This window comes from Lissotriton vulgaris, chromosome 1_2, assembly GCF_964263255.1.
Source record: "Lissotriton vulgaris chromosome 1_2, aLisVul1.2, whole genome shotgun sequence".
Lineage (NCBI taxonomy): Eukaryota > Metazoa > Chordata > Amphibia > Caudata > Salamandridae > Lissotriton > Lissotriton vulgaris.
The window spans coordinates 281,993,747-282,013,384 of NC_141686.1; the positions used below are offsets into that span (position 1 = coordinate 281,993,747).

Sequence of the window (19,638 nt, forward strand, 5' to 3'; positions counted from 1 at the left end):
TTGAAGTCCTGGGGGGGGGGGGTGTCTTCATTTTTGTTGGGGGGCACTGTCAGGATTCTTGCCCTTGCCTCTGCTTCATGCCATTGTGCCTCTGCTTAATGCCATTGTTGGTGCCACTGCTTGTTGCTGCCACTGCTTGTGTTCCGCTTCACTTGTTGTTCTGCACCTATGTTATGTGCCTGCTTGATGCTACCACTGCTTGTTGTGCTACCACTGTGCCCGCTTATTGTTATTTGGTCCTCGCCTTTGCCAATGCTTGTTATTGCTGGTGTTCTTTTCAGCGCTTCGCCAATGCTTGTTTTGATTTCTGCCGAAGCGTTGCCAATGCTTGTTGCCTTTGCATCTGGGAGTTCCTATTTTGAGGTTTTGCTGCCGAGGTCTTTGTTCCCTCTGCAGCCTCCATACCCCGGCTTGGAACTATAAAGGCGGCCACGCCCAAATCATCGCGCGGATTATTCTTTGCAGTTTCCTGAGATCGGAGGTCTTCTGCTTCTGTCCCGGTCTTCGCTGTCGACGCTGGAGGTCTTCTTTGGAGTTCCTAGCAGATCCTGTTCCCTGTCAAATGGTAGTAATCTACCACGAATATCCGCTTGCAGAAAATGCAGGTAGGATTTAACCAGTTACATTTTACCGGCTAGAGGAACTGTCAAGAGGTTTAAAGACATTCGCGAGAGGCGTTTCCTTGTTTATTTCCTGGACTTGGTTCATTGGATTGTTTTCGGACTCTTGTCTTTGTTGTGAGACTACAAAGTATTAATACCCCGCTGAAGGCTTGGGGGTCTCTTGGCTCTTTGAATATTGAATGTTTGCAATGCATGTTCACTCTAAATAACGCTGTGATTAGAACAGTAGGTTTTCGCTCTGAATAACGCTGTGATTCTAACAGTAGGTTGTTCCTGAAACCCATTCGTTCTTGGTGCATCAGAAGGCAATGTGAGGTGATATAACTGCTATAACGCTTTGACAAAACTTGCGCTTGAGTTATTCTTTGCACCTTGTGTTGAAATAGTCATGTGTAATGTAACCTTAATGAGTCTTGACAAACCAGCGATGTAAATGTTTTAACCTTGTGTCTGTACTGATTAATGCCAAATCCCGTGCTGAATATCACTTACAGAATATATAAAGATTACACTGTGAAAGTTACTTGGTTTTCCTTTCTGGGCAGAGCTATTGTTATTTCTGGGATTAAAGGGAATACGCGCATTCTAACTGTTCAGTAGATTTCGGGGTGGTGCTCCTGAGAAACGCTAAGGAGGGGGCTTAAGAAACCAAGGCCCTGACACCCAGCATCTCCACGATCTGCGTGGGGCCCTTCTGCTTTTTGCTGCTCACCGCGTTGTTTGGCTACTAGCCCGCTGGCTTGTGGCCTTCTGAACGACGCCGGACGACATCACTGCTGCTGGTCTGGTTGCTCCAGACTGGCTTTGCTCCCTTCCAAGAGAGGAGCACCCCGGATCCTCCCGGTCCACTCCAGACGCCATTTTGAGTCCACCGCGTGGGCTTGAATTTGCCAAGGCTTTGTTGCCCAATCCTGGGTCCAGCGACGCCGACAACTTCATCCATCGTGGGACAGCTCGCTCCTCCATCCTGGTCGCCGACAACGCCTCCTGGTCCGTGAGATCTGCAGAGCACAGCGTCACCCACTCACCTAGTCGAGGTGACTACCATCCGGTGCCCTCCTGGTGCCACCTGACTATTGGCTAGTAGTCACGACCTTGGTCCCCTCTGCTTTCAGGTGTCATCTATCGTCAAGATCCAGGCTTGGATCACTTTGAACTCTCTTCACTGGTCGCCTGCCAGCATCTTTCTTCCAGGCTCCTGGTCCGTCTACGAGGATTCCCGACGTCTTTTGAGACCTATGCAGCTGCAGCCCCTGGGCTAGGTAACTTCGGCATTTCGGTGCCCCAGCATAGCCTCACTATCCAAAGGTCAGAATCCACTTTCGTTTTCCTCCTACCAGGTCGGGTTCGCCCGAGAACACTAACTCTGTGAAATCTAGCTACCATAGACTTTGTCCCGCATCACGCGTGAGAGTGCACACTCTGCACCTGAGTCCCCTGGGTCTCCTAGAAGTAATCTAACGATTCTATAGTCAAGTCCTAGCGATTCCAAAGCCTATTAGTACTGTACTTACCTGCTAGTAATTTCGCATTCCACTTTCAGAGTATATGGTTTTCCGTGCCCCTCGGGCATTTGTATATACTGTGCTAACTTAAGTATTTTCGTAAGAGTTTTGTTTTGTGCTTAGTACCCTGCCCTCATAAAGAGTACAGGGCTGTTGTGATTTTAATAAATACACTGTTTATTTTCATAACACTTGTGTGGTGTCCTTTCACTTGGTGTTCAAGGGGTATATGTGTGGTATAACAGCTGGCTTAACACGCCCTCTCGAGTCTTTAGCCTTAGACTGCTCGTATCCACGCTACTAGGATAGCTGGTCTATAAGGTGGACTTACAACCAATCATCAATAAGGGTTGCTGGACTGATACATAGTGTTCACTAGAATAGTGAGCACTGCATATCCGGCCACCTTCTCACAGCAGTCTTGGCCCTAGTGCAGACAGCATGAATGCCTGTGGATGGTCCTTTTCGGCCAAGGAATAACAGATCTTAACACCAAAGTTGAAGCAAAGAAAAATGTGCATTTGATCATAGTCTTGCCTTTCTTGGCTCCAGCAAGGCCCGTAAAGAGCTAATGAGCCACTCTTGTCCTCTAAGTACTGTCAGTGCAATACAAATTTGCATACATGGGAACCGGTCTATGCAGTCTCTTAGGCTCCTCAGTGGGATGAGGGGGAGAAAGACAGATGAAACAGTGATAGACTGGGTCATATGAAAGGGAAAAACAACCTTAGGCAATAAGAATGGCTAGATATGCAGAACCAGCTTGATCGGGTAAAAATAACTAGTTACTTACCTTTGGTAAAGCTATATGAACATAGGTTAGTTATAGATTCCTTACCTTAGAATTACCCCCAGGCAACAGACTGGATCCGGAAAGTTTTTTTGTCAGCAGTACCCCTGCGCATCGAAAGGTGGCGTTGGTCGGCTCTGCGTTAGGTGTTGACGCCCCGGAAGCGACTAAGACACTGCCCTCGTGCACCGACGTCAGTTCTGTACACGACTTTCCACGACAGAAGCGCAGAGCCATGCAAGACACTAAACATTGGTGCACAAAATTAGGGCCCTGAAAGGAAGTCCTCAACCCTGGAAGTCAGTTCGCAGAACAGGGAGGATGGGTGGGGCATTAAAGAATCTATAACTAAGCAATGTTTCTTACAGATATATTGTTACCGGAGATAAGTAACTTGTTCTTCTGAAAGAAACAGTTATGGATTCCTTACCTTAGAATGGATACCCAAGCAATAACTAGAAAGTCCTGGAGAACAGAACGGCCAAAGAAGCCTTCTCTCCGGACTTGGCTGTCCAGGCAGTAGTGTCTTGTAAACGTGTGCAGCGATGCCCATGTAGCTGCCGGACAGATGTCATGAAGGTGAACTGGGCGCGCAAACCCACTGGCGGCTCCTTCTTTGTCAAGGAACAACAAGCTTTGATGCACAAAACGACCCATCTAGAAATGGGCCGTTAGTGTACGGCCGACCTTTTTTGGCGCCCACGTAGCCAAAAAAGAGCTGGTCAATCACCCGGAATTGCTTTGTGCGATCCAAATAAAATGAAAGCGCACGTTTTGGATCCAGACGGTGGAGCCTCTCTTCTTCTTTGGAAGGAGGCGGAAAGAAGGTGGGCAAAGTGATGGTCTGTCCAATATGGAAAGGAGTAACCACTTTGGGAAGGAAGGAAGAGTTCGAATGACAACCTTGTCCGGATGAACACTCAGAAAAGGAGGTTTAGAGAAAAAAAAACTTGGAGCTCACTCACCCTGCGCGCAGAGGTGATGGCCACCAGAAAAGCAGTTTTCAAAGTCAGAAGCCTGAGAGGACAGTTATGCAGCGGCTCAAAGGGAGAGCTCGTAAGGTAAGTAAGAACAAAGTTCAAGTTCCACTGAGGCCTTACGAATGGAACAGGAGAAAAAAAAGAGTAATGCTCCTAAGAAAGTGATTTACAACAGGGGACTTGAAAAGAGATGGCTGATCAGGAAGCCTAAGAAAGGCTGAAATGGCTGAGAGGTAGCCCGTAAGAGAGCCCAGAGCAAAGCGCTGCTGGGCCAAAGAAAGAAGGAATGAGAGAACCTCAGAAAGAGGGGCAGAAAGGGGATCCATAGCATTTGCTGCACACCATGCCACAAATTGGTTACATCTACAGGCGTATACCGTCTTAGTGGAGGGATGCCTGGCTGCCAAGATAACATCACAGACTTTGGGAGGCAAGTCAAACGACATCAACTGCCGCCGTTCAATCACGCAAGGAGGTGGAGGATGAACAGGTTCGGGTGGAGGACCGTGCCCTGCTGCTGCGACAGAAGATCCTCCCGAAGAAGCAGTCTGATCAGAGAATCAATGGCCATGTATAGCAGCTGGGGATACCACCCTTCGTGCCTAATCGAGAGCCACAAGAATGCCTTGGGCCCGGTTGTGCTTGATCTTCTTCAGCACTCTGGGCAGAAGTGGTGTAGGCAGAAAGGCGTATAGAAGACAGCAACTCCACTTGTAACGAAAAGCATCGCCTACCGAGTGCCGCCTTGGAAATTCCAACGAGCAGAATTGCTGACATTGCGCGTTCTCTTTTGTGGCGAATAGATCTAACCAAGGTTCTCCCCACCGTTGAAAAGAGACCTTGAAGCACTTCCGAGTGAAGATGCCATTTGTGATCCATCATGCATCTGCGGCTAAGTTCGTCCGCCCTGGATTTCAGTGTACCTGCCAGGACTGGATCAACCAGGGATATGCCCTGATGTTTCAGCCATGTCCAGAGGTGGAGGGCCTCTTGACATAAGGTCCATGACCCCACCCCGCCTTGGTTGTTGCAGTACCACCACATGGCAGTGGTGTGGTCAGTGAACACCTGCACTATTCTTCCACTGATAGAGGGAAGGAATGCTAGGAGTGCAATACGAATCACCCAAAGCTCCAGAGGTTGATGTGGAGCCCAGACTCCGTCAGAGACCAAAGGCCTCTGATCTCCGCCTCCCCCACGTGGCCACCCCATCCCAGAAGTGATGCATCGGTCAACACTGTGAACTCTGGTTGGGGAAAGGAGAGGGATCTGTCGTCGACCCAATCGTGGTTCGTTAGCCACCACTGCAATTGGCATGCAGTGTCCTCTGAGATCTGGACGCAATCAGACAGGTTCCCCTGATGTTGTGCCCACTAGAACATCAGTCCCACTGCAGAGCCCGCATATGCCATCTGGCATGGTCCACCAGCAGGATGCAGGAGCCATCAGGCCCAGTAGCTGGAATGTCATCCTGACAGAAACCCGGGATAGTGACATCATAGCCTGAATATCCCGGACTCGCTGTTCGGGAGGATAGACCTGAAACTGTGTCGTGTCCAGAACCTCTCAGATGAAGTGGAGCTTCTGAGAGGGAGTGAAGCCAAAACAGTTAATAAAAGTATGTTAATTACATTTCCGGAGTCGGGTACTTGAAAGCAGAGCAGGGCTGAGCCTCACTGTGTCTCAGCATCTGGACCTTGCACCCTACACTTCACGCCTTAGGCTGTAGCCAGGAGTTACACAGCTCTGTCCATTTTAATACACTTGCCGAATTCGATTTTTAAAATTTGTATTTTAAATTGTATTTCACTTCTGCTGACACTCACGAGCATTTTCGCCGTATTTTCATTCATTTCCGACCCTTTTTAGCCCATTAGGCTGCTGAGGGAGTTGGGGACTTGGAGGTGGCTGGCAAATTAGAGCGGCCATCTTGGGTTGGGTTGGAGGCTGGTTGGTGCTCTAGACTCGGGGGAGCAAGTTAGTGACACGCGCTGTAGCGCATAAATTAAGAAGTCCTTCCCTCCGCGCAGCGGACGCGTTGCGGTCGCACCTCCTCGCGCAGAAGGAGCGCCTAAGGAAAGCCCGTCTGTGCCCATCCGTGCCAGGATGGGCCCAGGGGCCGGGAGGATGGAAGAGACTCCTGGTTTGGGAGCAGGTAGAATCACGTTTTGTAGAGACCAGCTATTGAGGTTCCGAGATGACCCCGCAGTTCCCTGTCCCCATGTGTTACTCCCCTTGGAGGTAATGATTCCCTGTCCTCTCTGTAAAGGTTTGCTGGGCCCGCAGGAACTGGGTACTTTGTCACTCCCTAAGCCCAAAAAATTCTCTTTACTTCTCATTAATTGCCGTTCACTCCCAAAACATGCACATGAAATCCGCATGATATTGGAGGAGCGTGAGCCAGATTTCCTGTTCCTCATGGAAACGTGGTTAACCGAGGCCTCTGACCCGGACTTAGTCTGTGCCCTCCCCCCGGGTTTCGTAATCTGTAGGAATGACCGGCAGATTGGGCGAGGAGGTGGGGTGGCAATTATATATCGAAACTCTTTTAGGTGCCGTATCTCTGAGAGCCCGCTCGCTGACTGTGAGAGCCTCTCGTTTGTATGAACCTTTTCCTCCACATGTTCCCTTTCAGGGATTGTGGTGTACAGGCCTCCTGGATCACACACTAGTTTCTGCGACAATCTTCATGATAAAATCACCCATATCATCAGTAGCGCCCCTAATTTCTCAATCTTGGGAGATTTTAACATACATTTAGACGATCCATCTGCCCCTTCTTCGCAAGCTTTATTGGATGAACTGGGGATGCTGCAACTCAAACCAATTGTAGCCGGACCTACCCATTTGGCAGGGCATCTAATTGATCATTTCTTTACTAATCTGGATGAGATTATTTGGGATGAGTCACTCTTTGTCCCTTGGTCAGACCATGCGCTGCTATCTTTCACTTGGACCCCGGCTGATGTCAGCCGTCCGACCACAACCTCTAAGAGATTGGGGCGTATTTGGTCGAGACTCCCTTTAGAGGAATGGCTATCCATATTAAATAAATCTCACCCTCCCTTCTGTGCCGATCCTATCGCAGCAAATGAGGCGCTCAACAGGTAACTAGAGACCTCTCTCGATCCCATCCTGCCTGTAAATGAGATTAATCATCGCACCGGCGGGAATAAACTGCCTTGGTACTCCACTGATCTGAAGGATCTTAAACGGAGCTGCAAGAGGGCGGAAAGAAAGTGGAGAAAGAACTTCTCCCTAGAGAATAAAAATGAGTATAGGATGGTTCTCAGGGATTATAAGAAGCACCTTAAAATGGCACAATCATCCTATTACCAAGGAAAAATTGCTGATGCCGCCAAATTACCCAGGAAAATTTTTAAAATCTTTAAATCTCTAGTTACTCCACCATATCCGTCTATTGAGGTAAATGATCCCCAGAAACGGTGCACCGAATTGGCCCACTTCTTCGCCAAGAAGGTTGACAACATATACTCAGCTTTTCCATCCCCACGTGTCACCGAGTTTACGATCCCTCCCTCTGGCACGACCTCCCTCACGAAACTAGAGTCCTTTCCGCCACTAGATCTAGCTACGGCTGAAGGGCTCCTCAGGAACCTTAAATCTGGCTCCCCCTCTGACATTGCCCCGCCTTCAGTTTTAAAACAGGCCTCTGACATGGTTGTTCCTGTTATCAAGGATGTTATTAACTCCTCTCTGGCAGCAGGTGTAGTTCCCCATCGGTGGAAGCAGGCCAGTGTCAAAGCTCTGCTAAAAAAACCTAGCCTTGATCCAGAAGAATGGTCCAATTATAGACCTATCTCTCTCCTGCCAGGGGTTAGCAAAATTGCAGAGAAATATGTCAACCGCATACTATCAACATTTATTGAGTATGAGGGCGCCTTGCATGTCACCCAAACGGGTTTTAGAACGAGGCATGGAACTGAGACTGCTCTGGTCGTAGTAGTGGAGGAGGCAAGGAAAATTGTGGATGGAGGAGGCTGCGCTGCGGTGGTCCTTTTGGACCTCAGCGCAGCCTTCAATACTGTAAACCACAAACTCCTTCTCCAGCGGTTGCGGGAGGTTGGCATTGTGGGGACCGCCCTTAATTGGTTTCGGTCCTTCCTTGCTAACAGATCCTTTGCAGTTTTCGAGGAGGAAGCAGCATCCGAACAATTCCCACTGCATTACGGCGTTCCCCAGGGATCCTCATTGAGCCCAACCCTATTTAATATCTATATGAGGCCCCTGGCTAATGAGGTCCTTCCCTGGGGAATTCAATTGGTCACCTACGCAGACGATACGCAGTTGGTGGTTTCCCTGGCTAGGGCAGATGCTGTGGATTCCGGGGTCAATAATCTTTCCCCGTGTCTCACCAAGGTCCTCGATTGGATGGACGCCTCTTTTCTGAAACTTTACGGTTCAAAAACAGAGATTATGTTGCTGGGATATAAGGCCCCCATCAATCTTGACGCTTGGTGGCCCATATGTTTGGGTCCGCCCCCTTCCCCGAAGGAGCAAATTAAAAGTCTGGGGGTGTGGCTTGATCCCACCTTTAGTTTTCAAGTTCAAGCCCGTAAGGTAGCCGCTACCTGTTACGGCCTTCTGAAGATCCTACGGAAGGTCCTGACCCTTCTTCCGTTCGAGGCGAGACGGATCCTGGTTCAGTCCCTGATCCTCTCGCGGCTTGACTATGCGAACGCGGTGTACTTGGGGGCACCATTAGGGACCATTAAGATACTCCAGTCAGTCCAGAACTGCGCAGCCTGAATGCTTATGGATGTCCCTAGACACAGCTCGGCGAAGACGGCCATCCGGGCACTACACTGGTTACCTGTTCAGGAAAGGATCCAGTTTAAAGCCTTGTGTATGGCTCACAAATCAATAATCAACAAGTGCCCTGCCATTCTGTGCCCTCTCCTGAGGCACCATCAAGGGACCAGAGCTCTTATATCCAACCACCGCAATTTGCACTCTGTCCTGAGGATCAAGCGTTCTCGTACAGGGGGCCGACGTTTTGCAGTACAGGCAGCAAAAAGTTGGAATCAGCTGCCCGATTACCTGCGGCTTGAGCCTAATCATTTACAGTTTAGAAAGCGGCTGAAGACCTTCCTGTTCTGCTGAGTGATTTGTCTGAGATGGGTCTAAAGCGCTGGGATGCCCCTGGGTAGCCAGCGCCATACAAATCTGTACTCATTCATTCACTCATTCATCTGCAATTAGTATTAGTACAGGCAAGTTGACCTTATGTGCAAGCTGTGTCTTCCAAGTGTATTTTGCATTTAATCGACATTGAGCTTAGACAACACAGGAGGCAGCACAAGAATGAATATCTATATCAGGAACATGTGGCAAATGCGTAAAAAGAAAAAAAAGCATAGGTTGAAGCAAGCAACATAGGGGTAGATAAGGTGCCACCTCTCCGACACTTGAGATTCCACAATGGGAAAAGAATCAGAGGAAATCTGGTAAGATTGCAGGTGTAATGCTGGTGTACAATGGCGTAGCACAAACATGTCATCATGGAAATCTGAAAGGTTATATGAACATGCAAAGCGATACTATGACTCAAATGTGGATGACAGGTGCTCTTATATAAAAGGCAACTAAAGTGATACAGTTAGCAAAGCAGTATGTGATGCATTACAAAAGGTCTTACATCCAAATATCAAGAAAACAATATTGCAGAAGAGAAAAGTCGATTATTTAAGGCAGAGAGGATGTTTGCAATTAGTATTTCATCGTTTTTGTTAGCAGAAGAATTGCATTGGTTGTTTAAAAACAATGTAGCAAGCACATACATATAAGGCCAGGTTTTGGGATTCATTTTTAATACCTCACGACAGCAAACTAAAACAAATGAGTGACCAACATGATGAACACTCAGCGATCGGTCTTTATAATATGCCAAAGCATTTGAACACGGTTAGACAGGCAAAACCAGAAACTAAAATGTTGTTCTTCTAACAAAGTAAATACATTAAAGAGAATGCCCTGGCTCAATTACAAACTACATGTCACATCCCCATGCAACCCTCCAAGGAAAATCTCATGTCCTAGAAAGACAGTCTAGTCAAGCAATGGAAACCATGAAAAACACATGAAGGCCAATGGCAGAAAGGGGCTGAAACAAGACCACTCTCTGTACAACTTTAAATTGTACTTTTGTTGAACAACAGATGACATGAATTCTTCTAGACAGCTAAGATGGCCTACGGGTGACCAGAAAAGTTGATTTACAAGAAATTATAAAAGGTGTGGGGCACAGGAAGCCTGCATCTCTGAGAAATGGCTCCCCTTCAATCCCAAACCTCTGCAGCACAATTGTTCCTCTGAAGAAATTTGGCACCTCACTCCCCTTACCTAGCTGATCCGAGTCCATGCTGCCCTGGCTGGACACCAGACTCTGCACCCGGCTGGGCCGCTGCTTTACAACCCCTGCATGTCAGAAATGGGAAAAAGGGTCATGAAAGATTACAGATTTAACCTGCATAGGTGAGCTATGGTCTAATCTGTGCTGATACTTTGTATCCCCTGCTGATAAAATTTGCAGGGACTTTTAATGTAAATTACCCAATAAAGAATTACCTTCTCTATATTATAATTGCTTAATCTACTTGCAATACATTAAACATCTAAAATGAATAGCAGGATTATTGAAAGAAAGCAATGACAAAGCAAATAGGTGTGTTTTTATTTTTAGAGGAAATGTGTGCTAATAGTTGGGCAACTGTGAGTGTGGTGCCTCTAACTGCTCTATAAAGAAAATTTCACAATGAAGCAACCTTTTAGGCTATAAAAATATGTGCTGCTGCCCGAGGTCCCCGCCATAAGTTAGGTCAGCCTTTGCTGCTGGCTACATGCGTCCTGCCATTGTTAACGTCCTACCTGTGCTGCTATGTTCATGCATCTCCACCACGGCTAAGGCTAAAACTACTGTTACTTGTGTGTCCTCTTCTATGGCTGAGGTTCCACTTGTGATGCTGATTTCACCCCCCATTTCAAGAAAAAGACGTCATTATGCTTCGAATACTGCACTCCTTTCAATGGGTAAGGTCCACTGTCCTGATAGCTGTGTGCCTCCCATCATGGGTAAAATCCTACCTGTACTGCCACCTTAATGCTATGTGCTATGGTCAAGGTCCTACCAGTGCCGGTACTTCTATACCTCATGCTAGGTACAAGTTCCTACTTGTACCACCACCATGAATTATTCCTACCTGTGCTGCTCGTTGTCGCTGACTGCACAGACTCAGGAAGGCTCACGGAAGGTGACGTTTTAGACGGTGATGGTTCAGTTTGTCCTCTTTCAGACGCAAATAATCCAGCGGCATCAGTTACTATCACGTTGCTGTTGGTGGCATTCAAACCTAGGACCTCTGAGTGGTGAGGTGGAACCACATTTAACATCTCCTTAGCCAGAGAAATACCGGACACGTTCTACAAGGAGAGTAATAGAGGAAATGCGAGGCTGTTTACATTAATTCATAGTTTAGGACTTTAAAAGCTTTTTTCTGGAACGAAAAAAGTCCTGTATTTGACTTTTAAAAGACAGATTCACAGACCAACAAAAGACAGACAAATCAACCAAGAATGTGCAGCTCTTTCAGAATTTTGTATGAAGAATTAACAGAGTTCACTTTATTACAGGTTTAGCTAGACAAGAATACAACTGAAGAATGGGAAGACGTGTCGATTCTGCTCAGTGCATCCAGCAATTACCATCCCTGTATCACTGCACTATGCATGGACGGAACATTGTTTCCCACCTACCACCTATGACCAAACCAGCTCTGGACTTCGGAACAAGGACCAACTGAATATCTGTGGCGTCTCTGTGCTGTGGCGGACTAATCACAAGACATCTATGGATCATCAAACCCAGCTCTCCACTGTGGAGCACGACGTATGAGACTACGCTAATGTCTTAAGATTCCCAAAGTGCAGCAGCCACCAAAACACTAACATTACAGGGGCTCCTGAAAGGGAATGACAAATTGTAAATGGCCTCTAGCCTATATATGCAATTATATCACACCAAGCTCATTCCTTCCAACCTTTACAGTAAGAGGGGAAGTTAACTGCAATCAATATCTGGATGTGTCCACCAACACATGCAGTTGCTATTGGTTGAAACAGCAGAAGGGCATAGCTGGGCTGAAACATTATTATCTTGTAATAAAAAAAAGTGAAAAAATGCATGGCATTACCTTTGCTAATAAAGAGATTAACTACATCAGAATGCCGGTTTTAAAAAAAAACTTGACCAACATTCCTTGAGAATGGGAACAAGCGATGCATCCTGAAACCTGCACCACCTTACAATGGCATGTCAACTCTATGTGTCACTCAAGGTTATCAAACTGGAGTATGCCTGCCTATATTCTCATGGCTTGGAGTTCTGCTTTAGGGCATCCCAACGGAATTAAATGGACATGCTGTAGCTATACATTATTCAATTCTGTGGCTTCCTGCTTGCAGAACAAACCATAAACTTAAATAGCAGGACAATCCTATGGCTAACGCTAGACTACAAGATGGTTTCGCTAAAAAATATATGATGTAGTAAGATATTTTATGATTTACAAATCTTTCAACTCTTTTATTGCTATGGAAAGTAACAATATATGGGAACCTGACAGGAAACATATGAGTTTTTGCTTTTTTGTGTATATATGCACAAGTTACTACTTGTGTAACGATATATCTGTAAGAGACATTAGTTAGTGATAGATTCCTTACCTTAGAATATCCCCAGGCGTCAGACTGGATCCGGAAATTTTTGCGTAGCAATACCCCTGCGCGCTGGTAGGCGTCGTCTGCGGCTCCGCGTCCGTCGTCGGCGTCGTGAGCGCCGGGATGACGTCATCGGAGTATATAGACGGCGCCCACGCGCGCTGACGTCAGTTCTGATAACACAGCTTTTCCGCGCCAGATACGCAGAGCCATGATAGAACTAACACTGGTGCCATTGAAACTAGGGCCCTGAAAGGGGATGACCTTAACCCTAAATATCGGTTCGCAGAACGGGGAGGATGGGAGGGCGGTAAGGAATCTATCACTAACTAATGTCTCTTACAGATATATCGTTACACAAGTAGTAACTTGTGCATCTGAAAGAGACACGTTAGTGATAGATTCCTTACCTTAGAATAGATACCCCAGCAATACCAACCCCGGTGGTGGGTCTGCGAACCAATATCACACCAGAAAGTCCTGGAGGACGGAACGGCCAAAGAAGCCATCCCTCCGGACTTGACTGTCCAGGCAGTAGTGTCTTGCGAACGTGTGCAGCGAGGCCCACGTGGCTGCCTGACAGATGTCCTGCAGGGGGACACCGCGGCCCAGGGCAGTTGTCGTTGCCGTGGCCCGAGTGGAGTGAGCCCGCAATCCAGCCGGGGGCTCCTTCCTCGCCATGGAGTAGCATGCTTGGATGCACAAGATGATCCACCTGGAGATGGTCCTCTTGTGTACAGCCTTTCCCTTCTTCGCGCCCACGTAACCAACGAAGAGTTGGTCATCCACCCGGAATTGGCGAGTGCGGTCCAGGTAGTAGGAGAGCGCACGTTTTGGATCCAGACGGTGGAGCCTCTCTTCCTCTTTCGAGGGATGCGGAGGCGGAAAGAAGGTGGGCAAGGTGATGGACTGCCCGATGTGGAAGGCCGTGACAACCTTGGGCAGAAAGGAAGGTCGTGTACGCAACACCACCTTATCAGGATGAACAGACAGGAAAGGCGGAGAAGAAGAAAGAGCCTGGAGCTCACTCACCCTCCTGGCAGAGGTGATGGCAACCAGGAAGGCCGTCTTCAGCGTAAGGAGGCGAAGAGGACAGTTATGAAGTGGCTCAAAGGGAGCACACATCAGATAGGTGAGAACAAGGTTCAAGTCCCACTGGGGCATCACGAAGGGAACAGGAGGGAACATGTGTGTGATGCCCTTCAGAAATCTACTCACTATAGGGGACTTGAACAAAGAAGGCTGATCTGGTAGCCTCAAGAAGGCTGAAAGAGCAGAGAGGTACCCTTTAAGAGTGCCCAGAGCAGAGCCCTGCTGGGCAAGGGAGAGAAGAAAGAGCAGCACTTCCGAAAGGGGTGCAGAGAGGGGATCCACAGCCTTTGCTGCGCACCATGCCACAAATCTATTCCACCGGCAGGCGTATACCGACTTAGTGGAGGGACGCCTGGCTGCCAGAATGATGTCACAGACTTCGGGAGGCAAGTCAAATGGCCTCAACTGCCGCCGCTCAATCTCCAAGCTTGTAGGTGGAGACTGGACAGGTTCGGGTGCAGGACCGTCCCCTGCTGCTGCGACAGAAGGTCCTCCCGAAGAGGCAGACGAATCGGGGGATCGACTGACATGCTGAGTAGCTCGGGATACCAGTATCTTCGAGCCCAGTCCGGAGCCACAAGGATAACTTGGGCCCGGTCGCGCTTGATCTTCTTCAGCACTCTGGGCAGAAGTGGTATAGGCGGAAAGGCGTACAACAGGCCGCAGCTCCACTCGCGACGAAAAGCGTCTCCGAGCGAGTGCCGCCTTGGAAACTCCAACGCGCAGAACTGCTGACATTGCGCGTTCTCTTCTGTGGCGAATAGATCTAACCAAGGCTCTCCCCACTGTCGAAAGAGACCTTGCGCCACGTCCGAGTTCAGACGCCATTCGTGATCCATCATGCACCGGCGGCTGAGTTCGTCCGCCCTGGCATTCAGAGAACCTGCCAGGTGTTGAACCACCAGAGTCACGCCCTGATGTTCCAGCCACTGCCAGAGGCGCAGAGCCTCCTGGCAAAGGGTCCACGACCCCACACCGCCCTGTTTGTTGCAGTACCACATGGCGGTGGTGTTGTCGGTGAGCACTTGCACCACGCTCCCCCTGACAGAGGGGAGGAATGCCTTCAGTGCAAGACGAATCGCCCGCAGCTCCAGAAGGTTGATGTGGAGCCGGGACTCCGCCGGAGACCAGAGGCCTCTGATCTCCGCCTCTCCCATGTGGCCTCCCCAGCCCTGGAGGGACGCGTCCGTCACAACTACGTGCTCCGGCTGGGGTAGAGAGAGGGGTCTGCCACTGACCCAGTCGCGGTCCGTGAGCCACCACTGCAGTTGTCTCGCAGTGCCCTCCGAGATCAGGACATGATCGGACAGGTTGCCCTGATGCTGGGCCCACTGAAACTTCAGGTCCCACTGCAGAGCCCGCATCCGCCACCTGGCGTGACGCACCAGAAGGATGCAGGAGGCCATCAGTCCCAGAAGCCGCAGCGTCAACCTGACCGAGACCCGGGATAACGGCCCGAAGATAGGAATCAGAGCCTGAATATCCCGAACCCGCTGCTCGGGTGGGTAAACCCGAAACTGCGCCGAGTCGAGAACCGCTCCGATGAAAAGGAGCTTCTGAGAGGGACACAGGTGTGACTTCGGCACATTGATGGAGAACCCCAGCAAGTGCAGGAGGTCGGCCGTAGTCTGGAGGTGGCTGACGACTGTCTGGGGCGAGCCCGCCTTCAACAACCAGTCGTCGAGGTAGGGGAAGACTGACACCCCTTGCCTGCGCAGATGGGCTGCGACCACCGCCATCACCTTCGTGAACACCCGTGGGGCGCTGGTAAGGCCGAAGGGGAGCACGGTAAACTGAAAGTGCTCGTGGCCTACCGTGAACCGCAGGTAACGCCGGTGGGCCGGCAGGACGGGGATGTGGAAATAGGCGTCCTGCAAGTCCAACGCTACCATCCAGTCTCCTGGGTCCAGGGCAGCCAGGACCTGAGCCAAAGTGAGCATCTTGAACTTCTCCGTACGGAGGAAGCCGTTGACGTTCCGCAGATCCAAGATAGGGCGTAGGCCCCCTTTGCCCTTCTTGGGTACCAGAAAGTAGTGGGAGTAACAGCCACGTCCTACTTCTGGCCCAGGAACGCGCTCGATGGCCCTCTTGGCCAAGAGGGCCGAAACTTCCTCTTGCAGAAGTCGCAAGTGATCCCCCGACACACGGTGGCATTGAGGTGGCATGGATGGAGGGGAAGACTCGAAGGGGAGGGAGAAACCCCTTCGGACAATTTGCAGCACCCACCTGTCCGAAGTGACTGTATGCCAGTGGGAGAGGTGATGGCGAACCCTGCCTCCCACAGGCGTCACATGGGCCTGAAAACTCGGACTAGGAAGGTTTTGAGGCGGGGGCTGCTGAGGGAGGTGTGGACTGGCCTCGCCGCTGGCCCCGACCACCGCCACGGCGGTTCCCACGGCCGCCACCGCGTTGCTGAACATTCTGCGGCGCGTGGCTGACGGTCCGCGGTGGGGCGCCCCTTCCGTGGCCACGAAAGGAGCGAAAGGCACCCGATTGCTGGCGTGGGGCCGCAAGACCCAAGGACTTGGCCGTGGCCCTGGAGTCCTTAAAACGTTCCAGCGCATGGTCTGCCTTGTCGCCGAAGAGGCGACGGCCATCAAACGGCATGTCCAGGAGAGTGGCCTGGACATCGGCCGAGAAATTGGCGGACCTCAACCAGGCGTGGCGTCGAACCGCCACCGTCGTTGCCATCGCCCTGCCCAGTGAGTCCGTGGTATCCAGCCCACACCGGATGGAAAAGCGTGCTGCATCTCGGCCGTCCGCAAGGGTTTGGCTGAGTTTAGCCCTGACCACCTCAGAGCATTGTGGCAGCACCTCCGCAACCGTGTCCCACAGAGTGTGGGTGTAGCGGCCCAAGAGACAGTTGGTGTTCACTGACCGGAGCCCTAGGCTCACAGACGAGAAGACCTTCTTCCCGAACTGCTCAAATCTCTTGGATTCCCTGTCGGGCGGGGCCGACGGGAATGCGGACTGGGAGTTGGAGGCCTGGATGACCAGGCTCTCGGGGGTGGGGTGGGTGGACAAAAAGCAAGGGTCGCCCGGTGCCGGGCGGTAGCGTCTGGCCACGTTCCTATCCACAGGGGGACCTGTGGCGGGCTTGGACCAAGTGCCCAGCAGAACGTCACACAAGGCCTCATTGAACGGCAGAAGGGGCTCCGCGGAGCCGGACTGCTGTTTGAGTACCTCAGTGAGGAGATTAGTCCTCACGGCCGCGACGGGGAGCTCAAGGTGTAGGGCCTTAGCTGCCTTCGTCAACACTACACTGTAAGCAGAACCCGCCTCCGAAGCCACAGTCGGGGGCGACGTAAATCCAGTGTCTGGCGATGTGTCAATACCACTGGCCTCCCCAAGCTCATATGTCCAGTCCTGATGAGACTGGCAATCACGTGCCAGAGGGTCCTCGGACCCCTCCCACTGCTCCTCGTCACCCAGCTCCTGGAGACCAGGATCAACAGCCAGGGCCTCCTCGTGGAGATAGAATTCTCCGACGGCCGACGGAATCGGCGCCCAGCGGCGCCCCTCCGACGCCTGAGGCGGACCGTAGGAAGCATTGGGGTCGGCAACCACTACGGCTGCCGGGGACGACACCTGAAGGGACGGCGCCGGTGAGGTCGTAAGGTCGACCGGCGAGGTCCCGGATCCGGAGCCGGATCCAGCGAGGTCGCGCGGCGCCGGGACCGAAGTCGCCAGCGGCGCCGGGGCCGAAGCACCCGACGTCGTCGGGGCCGAAGCGCCCGACCCGGAAGGACCTCCAGACGGAGCCGATCGGCCCGAAGGCGCCACGGGAACCGACTGAGGAGGGAGGGCCCTCATGGCCATGAGGTACCTCTCGACCTCCTCCTGCGACGCGCCGTGCCCAGGGACCCGAAGGTGTGGGGCAGGCGGCGACGCTTGCGACTCCCGCGGAGCCGCGTGGGCGGTGTCGCCCGAATCCCCGGTCGCATCGAGCGAGCGACGGGGCGGGTCGGAGGACCGATGGTGTCGCTCCGACCTCTCATGCCTCTTACCTGAGGACTTGGATCCAGACGATCGGTGACCACTCCCGGAGCGTCGATGACTCCGACCTCGCGACCTGTCCCTCGACCTCCCGTGGGACCGGGACCGGGACCTGGAGCGGCGCGGGGCCGACTGCCTCAGCTCGAGACGCTTGCGGGACCGCTCCCGCCTAGCCTTCGACGTCAGGGCCCGGCAGTCGTCACAGGTTCGATCGTCGTGGTCGAGGCCTAAGCACTTCAGGCACCGGCGATGGGGGTCCGTGACCGACATGAGTCGGCCGCACTTCGAGCAAGGCTTGAACCCGGGCATCCCTGGCACCGATAGTCGAGAATCGACTAAGTAGAGGATCAAAAAGATCAAAAAAGTTTTCAGTCAAAAAGTGACTGGGGGTAGAGCTTCTTCCGGATCTGCGCTAGCTGGCGCGGAAAAAAGAAGAACTGACGTCAGCGCGCATGGGCGCCGTCTATATACTCCGATGACGTCATCCCGGCGCTCACGACGCCGACGACGGACGCGGAGCCGCAGACGACGCCTACCAGCGCGCAGGGGTATTGCTACGCAAAAATTTCCGGATCCAGTCTGACGCCTGGGGATATTCTAAGGTAAGGAATCTATCACTAACGTGTCTCTTTCAGATTGAATGATTCGTTAAACTATTAGCTTGAACCTTGGAAGTGGTTATGTGCAATCATAAGAACAGGAGCTTAGAAAAAGACAATATGATTATCTTTGCCAACGTTGTTTACAATGGAAGCATGAGAAGTATTCCCTTTAACAAATGCAGGGAAAGAAGATTGATTACAATTTCTAATCTTCTCACAGTTAAGCTTCACAGCAGGACGTTTACATCTTTATTTGGGCAAGACAATACTTCAAAATCAGACCGAAAGTAAGGTGTTCTTACCAATCATCTACATCAGTTTTATCCAAAGGACAATCGGACACCTGTCGATCTTCTTTAAATATTTCACAAAACCTCTGAATCCCAAAACACTATTTAGCAAACATAGGTATATGTTTCTCCATATATACGTTTGCAGATTTTTATGTACATGCACCCTCAAAGTTTTTCCTGATTTTTCTATTATACAGGCTGAGATTACCAAATTCCAAATAATGACACCTACCTGGGATGGAAATGTTACTTGTAATTCCAGTGGAGCCTTCGATTCACTGTCTTCGACTGGCACATTACCTTGCAGCGGTAATTATTTATTAATTTTGTTATTTATTTAAGCAACTTATAAAGCGAGCAAATGAACTTAGGTGTCTCGGAGCTGTGGACTAGCCAGAGGGAAGGACAGGCGTGGGTGGTTATCCTCTGCTATGTTCTGCTAGCCAAGACGGAGGACCCTACTTGCTGTCTCCTTATCTAAAACTCTGATTGTTTGATGGGGGTGAATGCTGGGTCACTTATACATTGAATTAATATATTTATTGGTACAGCAGCCTCTACATGGCTTTGGGAGAGATATGCTGTCCTGAGGGTGTGTAAATCGAGATACGTGTGGTAGTTGTACTCCCTGAGGGTTGTATGATGTTACTACGCATTCTGTTGCAACGCATGCCTTTTCCGCACACGCGTTACAACGTGACTGCCACTACCACGAATATGCTTTACAACAAAAATATCTTTACCACGCATACCTTTACAATGTTTTTTGTTGTATAACTCTGCAGGATAATGGCATTTTCATTGTAAATGCTTTTTTTCAATCCCTGCCCCAATTCCTTATATGTTCCCTTAAATCATTAAAAGTTAGTATAATAAAAAAAAATACTCAGTTTTTCATGGACGGACTTCTTCTTCAAAGTTAAGTGGACCTTTTTCTATTTTTGTGAAAAGGCAGTACGTAGACGCACGTACTTTATTACGTCGTTAGAGGCTTACTTCATGAAGGACAAGAGGCACAGAT

The 19,638-nt window shown here is 50.4% G+C and overlaps 1 protein-coding gene across 7 annotated transcripts in view; it reads right to left on the bottom strand.

Moving 5' to 3' along the window:
• Window positions 1-19,638, bottom strand: part of SZT2 (SZT2 subunit of KICSTOR complex) — a 1,033,029-nt gene that overhangs the window by 442,322 nt on the left and 571,069 nt on the right. For all 7 annotated transcript variants that reach the window (XM_086953216.1, XM_086953214.1, XM_086953218.1 and 4 more), the window contains 2 exons: window positions 11,119-11,338; window positions 10,262-10,336 (listed from right to left, as the gene is read on the bottom strand). In XM_086953216.1, coding sequence (XP_086809342.1) covers window positions 10,262-10,336; window positions 11,119-11,338 — 295 coding nt within the window. The remainder of the gene's footprint in view (window positions 1-10,261; window positions 10,337-11,118; window positions 11,339-19,638) is intronic.